This window comes from Corvus moneduloides, chromosome 17 (genome assembly GCF_009650955.1).
Source record: "Corvus moneduloides isolate bCorMon1 chromosome 17, bCorMon1.pri, whole genome shotgun sequence".
Lineage (NCBI taxonomy): Eukaryota > Metazoa > Chordata > Aves > Passeriformes > Corvidae > Corvus > Corvus moneduloides.
In genome coordinates, this window is record NC_045492.1 from 7,938,515 (window position 1) to 7,948,757 (window position 10,243).

The 10,243-nt window shown below is 59.6% G+C and overlaps 1 protein-coding gene across 1 annotated transcript; it reads right to left on the bottom strand.

Annotated features, from left to right (window-relative positions):
• Nucleotides 1-759: 759 nt before the first annotated feature.
• On the bottom strand, nt 760-9,934 carry FKBP1A (FKBP prolyl isomerase 1A). Its single transcript, XM_032126613.1, is given in 7 exon segments — nt 760-1,787; nt 2,759-2,911; nt 3,631-3,743; nt 9,657-9,704; nt 9,811-9,863; nt 9,865-9,901; nt 9,904-9,934. Coding segments are annotated over 6 exon segments (411 nt in total). The 3' UTR covers nt 760-1,787; nt 2,759-2,782.
• Between the last annotated feature and the right edge of the window lie 309 nt (nt 9,935-10,243).

The following is a 10,243-nucleotide window of genomic DNA, read 5'->3' on the forward strand; positions in this document are numbered from 1 at the left end:
GCCCTGTGCAAGCACCATTGTTCCTGGATGCATCCCAGCAGCTGAGCTGCTCCCTCCAGGACCCATTACACACAAACTTTGCTTGGCAGCTGGGCCAGGCTGTGTTATTGATCGTGGCTGTGTTATAAGTCATAGCACACTGATCAAAGGTTGTAAGCAGAGGAGCCAGGCACTGGCCCACAGTGGTGCCCGAGCAGGTCCTACACACACAACGCCCACAGCTGCAGCAGCGAAGCCCAAAGCAGGTGATGTGCTGTGCCCCATGTACCATGTCCAGCTTTCAAAAAGGACTGAAATAAATCCAGGGAGATGTATGCACAGGGTTCCCTGGAGCTGCAAGGACCCTGGGAACATGCATCCATCTGCCCTTCATGCTTCCAGTCTGGACTGAGTCACAGCCACAAGGGCACAACGCTTAACAGGTTGTGGTGAGGCAATTAATTATGCAAATTCCAGCGGGCCACCATCACCACCCCACAGAGCACAGGAGCCCCAGGCATCCCACTGTGCTCCCAGGGCCAAGCACCTGAGCCTCATATTAAGGCACAGCAGCACAGCACAACCCTGGCACAGCACCCCATGAGCTGGCACGGCACCCACGGCACCCACAGCACCCAATGAGCCTGGCACAGCACCCTACAAGCCCAGAGCAGCACCCAAAGCACCCTACACAGCACCCACGGCACCCCATGAGCCCAGCCCAGCCCCTGCTGTGCTGAGCGACAGACGGGCGAGGGAAAAACCTCCAGGACACAGGGCTGAGAAAAGCCAGCATAAAGCGTTTTTATTGCGATCATAAACTGGATACCTTTGTGCGGCGGAGAAGGAAGTGACCGGCGGGAATTTGTTACCAATGGACTGGGCAGGGCAGAGGGAGGGGGCACAGGGGACAGCTATGCGTCCTGTGACACCAGGCAAGCAGCGATGACCAGCATCAGGTGGCAGGAGAGAACGGGCAGGTGTGCTCAGAGCGGGGACAACGGGGGGCTGATGGCTCCTTTCCATGGGGAAGGAGGACAGGGGCATTTTTGTTGAGTTGAGCCCTCACCACCTCCCCTGCAGACAGCACCTTCCCTTTGTCCAGTTTTCCTTTTTCTTTAAAGAAAGCTCCATGCTATGGGATTTTCAGGGTGTAGTGGAGCTCAGGTGGAAACCCAACTCCCTAAATCCAAAAGTGGTCTGGAGGGGAAGGCAGGCCCACCGTGAGATGGCAGGGTGAAGCAGGAGCAGAGCAGCCCTCCTTCCCCAGAGCAAACCCACAATGCCCACAGTGATGCTCCTGGGGGAGCAGGGAAAGGCCAGGCTCCCTCGCTGTCCCATTCCAGGCAGAATTCCTATAAACAATCCTAGTGCTACCTTGCTCTCTGCATCCCTTCAGCCTCGACAACCTCACTCTGCTATGGCTTTTGCAGCAGCAGCAATTTCTGGTTTGAAAACACCATAAATCTGCACCAAAACGAGTAACTAACAGGGTTCCTTTTGTTCAAATGACTCCTATCTAAGGTCAGCCCATATGCGTGCTACTGGGAAAACGTAGTCTACACCTGGAACAAAAATAAGATTAAGAACTTGACCCAAAAAGAGTTGAGGTTTACGGCGTATAGTTTAAAAAGACATAAAAACACGATACAAGGAGGAAGAGTCAGACGCAAAGCTTAGTGACCAAAGGCATTCAATCAAGGTGTAAGGTTATACAATGAGTGTAGTGGACTATCAGGAAAAGCTCCATACAAAGTCATGTGCACTCTTCTTGAAGCTGAGATTCTGGATTCCTCCATGTGCCAAACCTGTGGGGAGAGAGGAGAGGCAGCGTGACAGAGCTGTCTGCCCAGCAGAGGAGGAGGGAACGTGCCCAGGGCATGGCAGCCTCCACACAAACCACACCAGGCCCTCAGGGCAGCAGTCAAGCCCCAAGTGATCACAGGGGGGGCACAGCCCCACCCTGCCCACACCATGGGGACCACACACCCCACAGAATCACAGAATGGGCTGGGTTGGAAGGGACCTTAAAGACCCATCTTGTTCCAGCATCCTGGCACAGGTGTGCCAGGACAGGCACACCTTCCACTGGACGAGGGTGCTCCAAGCCCCATCCAACCTGGCCTTGGATACTTCCAGAGATGGGGCACCCACAATGTCTCTAGACAGCCTATGACAGGGCCTCTCCACCCTCACAGGGAAGAATTTCTTCCTACTATCCAATCTAACCTTGCCCTCTGTCAGTGTGAAGCCATTCTGCCTTGTGTAAAGTCCCTCTCCACCTCTCTTGGAGCCCCTTTAGGCTCTGGAAGGTCCTCCAAGGTTTCCCCAGAGCCTTCTCTTGTCCAGGCTGAGCAACTCCAACTCTCAGCCCATCTCCATAGCAGGAGTGCTCCAACCCTTGGGTCATACTCACAGCCTCCTGCCCACACCATCAGCCCTATGCCCTGGCAGCATGAGAGGCAGGCGGGGGTGCAGTAACAACACTCAGAACCCAAGGCACAAACAACTGGCACCGCAACACCTCCATGATGTGAACCCGCTCTGCCAGGCTGGGAAATTCGCATTTACCGCTGCAGTGATCTGAACCCCAGCTCACCAGACTCCCAAGAGCAACTTCTACCCACAGCTAGAGACCTATCTCGTCCTTCTCATATTCCCCACTACCGCCCGCTCCCTCCCTCTCGCTCCCATCCCACCTCTCCACACCATCCCAAGATCAAACACTGGGGCCTTGTCCCAGTCCACACAGTCCCTGCCAGAAGCTGCCCCTCCTTACCCGAGGACAGGGTGCTGGGATGGGTCATTCCAATTTCATGAGCTCCACGTCAAAAATTAGAGTGGCGTTTGGTGGGATGATCCCTGGGTGGCCAGTAGAGCCATAGGCGTAATCTGGAGAGATGGTCATCTTTGCCCGCTGACCAACACTCATCTGCGGCAGGGACAGAAACACAGGGATGTCAGGAGATGGGCACAACTGCCAGTTGAGTGACAGAGGAGGGACACATATCTGTCCCCACTGCTTTCCCTACACTGGGCAAGAACAAGGACCCAGGCTGCACACACCAGAGGAACGGGAAGAATGTCAGAGAGAAAAGGTAGGCAGCACGGGCTGGAAAAGGAGCAGGGCTTGAGACGTCCTTCACATGAGGGAAGGCAGGGAATGCCAGGCCATTCCTCCTGCCACCAGCATCCTTGTGTTTGTGTTGCCAGTGTGGCACAGAGTGAGCGGTGTCACGCGGGCAGGAGCCGAAGCTGTGCCGTGCCCACAGCGTGGGATCACAGCCTGGAGCTGCGCTGTGCCCACCAGCCCTCCCTCCGCGTGGGCTCTGGAGCCCGGGAGGCCTGAGCGCTCCCGCCGTGCTCCTCCAGAGCTGACTCAGTGCAGAAATGTCACCGCTGAGTCACCAACGTGCTGTAGGTGTTGCTGGGGCCTGGCCCGGCTCCATTCCTGCCAGCTGGCAGGTGGCAATGCAGAAGGTGATATTCACACCCACACCTCCCAGCGCCGAGGGGGTGGAACAGGGGAATAAAATAAAAAAGTAATAAAATAGGGAACAAGCTGCATGCACACTGATTCCTGCCCACGCTGAAGCTCCCGGCACAGCACAGCCTGGCATGGGGAGCGCGAGGCGGAGGAGCTCCGGGCACCTGAGCAACTCCTTCCTCCCAGCCGCGGATCACCTCCTGCTTGCCCATCACAAACTTGAACGGCTTGTTCCTGTCGCGGGAGGAATCGAACTTCTTCCCATCCTCCAGCATACCTGGGGAGAGAGATGGAGATGATGGTAATACAGGGACAGAGCCACACGCACCAACATGAGATGCTGTGACCTGGCAGCTCGAGCAGGTGACAGTCACATGGCTCTGAGTCAAAGATGTGTCTCAGCTCATCCTCCTTTTCCCTGGGAAATACCTGTACAGGAAGGCAATCCCCAGGGCATCACCCATCCTAGGGCAGGGAAGGATGATTCTTAACTGTTTTGGCCCAAAGAGAAGTGCTCCTCTGGGCCAGAACCAAGGACTGACAGGGAAGCAGAGGGATGGAAGAAGAAAATCTTGCCCATCTTGCAGCACTACCGACAGCCGTTTATCAGGCAGCAGGATCTGACCTTGTGCTTCCCATCCCACCAGAAAACACGCCTCTCACTCCTTGTCAGGCTTCCCCCTTCAGGCACCCAAAACACTGATGACACTCCAGAGCCCCATCCGGAGGCTGTGACCGGCCTCCAGCCCTGCCTGTGCCCAGCTGTGAGCTGCTGATCTAAGCCAAATCCCTCCTGGACCCAGGAATGACGATGGGGAGAGGCAGCACCAAGTGCTGGATGCGTGTGCATGGGGCAGCCCTCATTCCCCAGCATGAGCCAGGCTGATATCCCCAGAGCTAAATATAACTCCCCAACATGAGCTAAGGAGGAATTTCCTCCCCTCCCTTGCTCCCTGCCTGACCTTCTTGGGGAATCTTGGAGCTGACGCTGCCTTATAGGAGCAGTAACTCCACCAGTCAGCTCCTGTAAGGCAGCTCCAGCTCTGCATTAACACAGCCAGTGCCCTGTACAATAAACCCTGCGTGATAAGAGCAAAATTAAACTCTCTTCCAAATGCTTTTCACTTCTTCACTTCCCAAATAAGCCTGAAAAACCTGTTATCCTGACTGGAAACTGCTTTACAGTCTTGAAAAACCAAACTTCCTCAGGAAGGCATGGGGCAGTTTGACTTCCCTTTGCCAGGGCATGTGTGCAAGGGAAAATGTGTCTGTGGAAAAGATGGGATGGGGGATCTCAGCCCCTGCTTGCACTGTGACCAGAGGGAATGGTACACAGGGACCAGCAGCCACAGGGATGGGAAATGCTGAATGGAAAGAAGGGAATGGGAGAAAATACATCACTTTTGCAGGGGCAGCAAGCACCGAGACCTGTGGGCTCCTCTCAGGGAGTAGAATTAAGTTTTTTATTTAACAGACAGCCAAAAATCCCTCCTCCAGGGTGTCGAGCGTCAGCTCAGACGGTCACGCTGTAGCCCTGGACTTTGGAATAGTAAGTCTGGAGTTCTCTCATTTCCTCCTTCCAGGATAAACCTCTTGTCGCTGAACATGCTTCCAGCCCTGTCTGGCACTGCTCCTCGCTGGCCTTCCTCCCGCCTGGCAGCAGGGACACAGGGCAGGCCATGCCGGCTGGCACCAGCAGCGCTGCCTGGCTGCGGCCCCAGCTGACCCCGACTCGGCTCTGAGCCCTCCGGCGCTGCAACGAGCCGGGGTGGCTGAGGAAGGACAGAGGGGACAGCTCTCTGCCACCCTTCTCCCTGGACACCCACCAAGGACAAATCCTGGGGGCCAAGCAGCACAACCCCCTGCTCGTCACAGCAAGCAGGGACTACCAGGATGCTCCTGGGGCATCCATAGCCTGCAGGAGTGCATCCCATTTGATGTCCTGACCAGGGGAATGCAGAGGCATCAGCGGCAGTGCAGGAGACGCTGCCAACCTTGCACAGGAGTGGACGGCGCTGCCCGACCCTGCTGCCAAGCTCACCTGTCCCAGTCCAGCCTCAGGAAGCATTTCAGAGCTGGCAGCTCCCTGGCTGCAGAAGAGAGGGACTGATGGACTATGGTGGTTGCAGCAGCCTGAGGGATCAATCACTCAGCTCTCCCAGACCAGGATGGAGAAGGTCATATGTGGGAGTGTGTCCCTGCTCCCCAGCATGGGGCTGCCATGCTCCCCCATCATGCCAGTGGGTAAAACAAAGAGGCTCCAATGCTTCGGAGACGGCATCCTCATCTCAGGCACTTCCTCTGCCTGCAAGCCTCCTGGGAGATTTCTCCAGCCCTGGACAAGTATGAGCAACCATTTGCTCATCCCTGCCATCCCTGAGCAAGGAGATAACAAGATCTTAAAGCTATTATGAAGGCAAAGCATCCTCTGGCAAAAGCAGCAGCCCCAGCAGAGCCCCAGGAGCAGCAGACAGCCCCTGGCACATCCCAGCTCATCCAAGCCCCTGACAGGGCTCCATGCTTGTCACCTCCAGTCCTGCTAGGAGGGCAGAGCCCACAGAGGTGGATTATGGAGACCCACTTGCCCTGGCTCCCACCCTGAAGGATTTGAGCCCCCCTGAGATCCCAGCTGGGCTATACAGACCCCAAGGGGTCTCAGGGAATCACAGTGAGGAAGAGCAGGGAGCACTACGGTCGAGGCTGCAGCAGCCATGGGATAGAGTGGGGGCTCTGGAGCACAGCCCCAGCCCCAGCTGGGCAGCGTGGCCCTGCCAGGTCTCTGCCACACTTGGCAGGCAGGAGCTGGGAGACGCCGGCTGCAACGTGCGACTTGGCTCCGGGCCCCCCTGGGCGGGCAGAGGCGGCGGAGAGCAGTGCTGGAGCAGGCAGAGTCAGCCCTGGGACAAACCTGCCGGGTCGGGTTCTGCCGGGGGTGCAGAGCCCCACCCGCACCCCCACCATCCCCTCCGGGGTGCTGATCCTTGGCAAGGCCATTGCCCAGGGGCTCCGGCACAGAGCCAGCCTCCCTAGAAGAGGCAGGAAGAGACCAGAGCAGTGGCGCAGGCACCTCTGCTCCAGCTGGGACAAGATGGAAAACCCTTCCCAGAAGCCCTGGAATACCCAGCATGCTCCAAACCCCTGCTCAGGGCAGGGATGCCTGCATGAGGTTCAATCCTGCCCCCACCAGCACTCCCCATCACCAAGCCCACCCCATCATCACCCACAGCCCACCATTCTTGAGGCCTGGCAGGACAGAGGACCCCAATGCAGGCAGGGAAGGGACTGCAGGAGATGGCACTGAGCTCCCACAGCTGCCACAGCCATGGACCGGCAGTCGCACACCTTGGGAGGAAACACCTGACAACGGCAGGGCACTTGCTGAGCAGCGGGAGAGCAACGAGAGCAACACCCAGAGCATCACGAGCAGCACCATTGCCCCAGGGGTCATGCACAGATGCTAGGGAGGACAGCAGTCCCCTCAGTGCTATCCTGCTGGAGAAAGGCAGTTTTCCCCAGTATCCCTCTCTGCTCCAAGCCCACCTGCCTCAGAGACCCCACATGCTGAGTGTGCTTTGCCACTCAGGCAAACCCATTTGGCCAATCCATATCAGACTTGCTCCTGTCCTGGCACTCCCCAGAATTAACCATGAACCCTCATTTCCCCTCCCGAAGTGCAGTGGGGTGCCCACAGTCTCCCCACACAACAGATCCCCCTGGCAAGAGCACTGCAGGACCCCCAACTGTACAGCACCCCACTCTGCTCCCTGCTCTGACTCAGGGGGGCTCAGCTCTGTTGGCCCCCAACCCACATCCTCTCCCCACTGATTCACTCCCACACTCCCTTCCATCCCATGCCAGTTGCTGCAAGCAATCCTGAACACACCGTGCACATCAGGGAACTTTACCCTTGATTTAGTTCCTTTAAGAGCCCTACGTAGCAGATTTCACATCCAAGGCTCTTTCAGACACCCCATGGATGAGCTCTCCAAAAAGAGACCCAAGACCTGGAAGGAAGGAGGGGCAACAGGTCCAATTCCACCAGCTCCCCCCATACATTTCCATCTCTGCAACCCCAGCATAAGAAACTGCCATCTCCAAGGAGGAGGCCCAGAGGTTGCTCTTCTCTCCACCTCTTTCCTCTGCACTGCCCTTCCACACCAGGGCTGTCTGTCCATCCTGGGATGCTCTTGGCAGGGCCATGCCCCATGCAGCAGGAGCTTGGGCACAAACAGAAGCAGCACCAGCCACTGGCTGACCAAGCTGGCCCCCCACAGTCCCTCACCCTTGGATCACTGTTTTGTCCCCAAGTGGTTTTTACCCAAACCACTGTGCATCCATAACCCAGTGCAGCGAGAGCTGCCTCCTGCACACCACAGGCTGGATCTCCCCAGCACTGGAGCAAAGGGCAGCCAGGGACGGAGCCAACGCAGGGCTCTGGAAGGAGTCCTGGAGCTCAGCACCTCCAGCACTGCACTCTGCCACCATCCCTGATGCTGCTCTCGGATCAGCGAGCGCTGCAACCGGGCCGGGAATCAAAGGTTTGTATGGCTTCCCATGAGCCAAACCCCGCTCCTGTCTCTGGCAGGGCTGGCTGCAGGAACTGCGCTGCCGACGCAGGGAAATGGCATCAGGGCCTGGAGGTGTTTGATTCCTGCTGCCTGCTGAGGCGGGGGGGCAGGAGCTGCCTGCAGACGGAACGGGGGTGGGGATAAAGGACAAATGGAGACAGTAATAACAAAAAAATAAAATAAAGGAAATTAGAGAACCCCTCCCAGGTGCAGCAGATCGCTGCTGCTGGGGAGGGTCCGTTGTGAGCAAGTCACCACGTAGCACTTTGCCTGAAACACCGTGACATGGGGACAGGATGCTGGTGACCCCCAAGCAGATCTGCCGGGGTGAGGGCCAGAGTTGGGGAGAGTAGCCAAGCTCCAGCAGCGCCGCAGGAGGGGAGAGCCGGCGCAGGGAGCCATAGGGTTGGGAGCCGAGAGGGCTGGCAGGCGGCAGGACTGGCCCACCGGGAGCCACTTGACTGCCTGCCAGCCTCTCTTTGTTCTTCCACCGGCAGAGGAAACGGGGCGGCCGGGCAGACCAAGCTGCTTCCTCTCCCTGCTGACGAGGGAACGGGAAGGACGGGGGAGATTGAGGAGCAGCAGATGGGCTGGATGCCCGCCGAGCCCTCCCGGCAGGCCGGGCCCCGCTCCGCAGAGAGGGGCACCCCCAGCCCCCCCAAGGGGAGCACAGGCAGGCGGAAAGCACTGGGGCAGGAAGGGGAATTGGTTATTAGCAAAAACAGTCACAAATGAGTTGTTAACCCATTTTTACCGCCCTGATGAGCCAACGCTGTACAAAAGGCAGCCGAGGAGGACAAGAGCCTCCAGAGTGACTCCCAAAGCATTTTTTGGGGTCCCAAGGTTGGCTTTTTTCCCCTCCAGCTCGCAGAAGGCTGCGGGAGGACATGACCCTCCCTGCCTTTGGGGCAACCCCTCATCGAAGCACTACCCTGACCACCAAACAGCGCCCTGGTTACCCGCACCAGGGTCCCCCCAAAAAACCCAGGATGCAGGTCTGGGGTGGCCCCACGGGTACCCCTGGTGTCACCCCAGAAGGGAGAAGAGGCTGGGGCATGACTGGGGAGGACGACTGCACTCCTGCAGGGAGCTGTGCCAGGAGGGACCCCTCTCTGAAGAAGCGGACCCCAAAGCTCCCGGGGGGTAACTCATAGAGCCCCAGAGGGCTCCGGGCTCGGCCGCCCCACAGCCCGCGGGTCTCGGCTGCCCTGGGACCCCCCAGGGTTCTATCCGGGGTGCCCCCGCCTGCACCCTGGGGTCCCCTCTGGGTTGTTCCCCGGTGCACCCCCAAAAAGAAGGCTGGATACGTGTGAGAAAGGCCCCTCCATTGATAAGGCTGCGGGAGAGACGGGGACAACAGGGCCTCCCCACGGCCACGGGGCACCGACAGGACCCCCATCCCCACCCTGGGGCTCATCCGCGTCCCCCGGGAAAGGCCCCCGTGGCGGCCCGGACCCCTCTTCCCCCGTGGAGCGCCGCGGCCCATCCGAGCCGCCGGGGCCGGGGTCCCCGCAGGCAGCCGGGGGCGGGGGGGGGCGGCAGGCCCCGCTCCCTCGGTCTCCGGGCCGGTCCGACCCTCCCGCCCCTCCGCTCCCGGGCTGTCGGGGCCGCCCCGCACTCACCCGTGTAGTGCACCACGCAGGTCTGGCCGCGCTTGGGGAACGTCCGCCCTGCGGGGAGACAGGCGCCGTCACCCCGCGGCACCGGGACCCGCACCGGGACCCGCGGGGAGGGCAGGGAGAAGGGGTGGGGGGGAGCGGGCTCGCCGCGGCTCACCGTCGCCGGGGGCGATGGTCTCCACATGCACGCCCATGCCGGTGCCGGTGCCCCTCGCACCCGCAGCGCCCGCAGCCCGACGGAGGAGGGGCCGCGTGTGCGCAGCCGCGACGGTCACCGCCATAAAGCCCGCCCGTCAGTTCCATAGAGCCCGCCCGCCCCGCCATGGAGCCCGCCCGTCACTTCCATAGATCCCGCCCGGCAGTGCCGCCCTGGCCGCCGCCATCTCCCGCCCCGCCGCCATCTCGGCACCGCGCCGTTGCCGGGGGAACGGAGGCCCGGCCCGAGGGACCCCCGGGCGCGGGGCCCTGCGGGCTTTGCCCCTTTATGGCCATTTCCAGCCCGCACGGCTGCGGTGTGCGTGGCCCAGCACAGAGACACGGAATCGGTTAGTTTGGAAAAGGCCTCTGAGATGAGCGAGTTCAACCTGTGA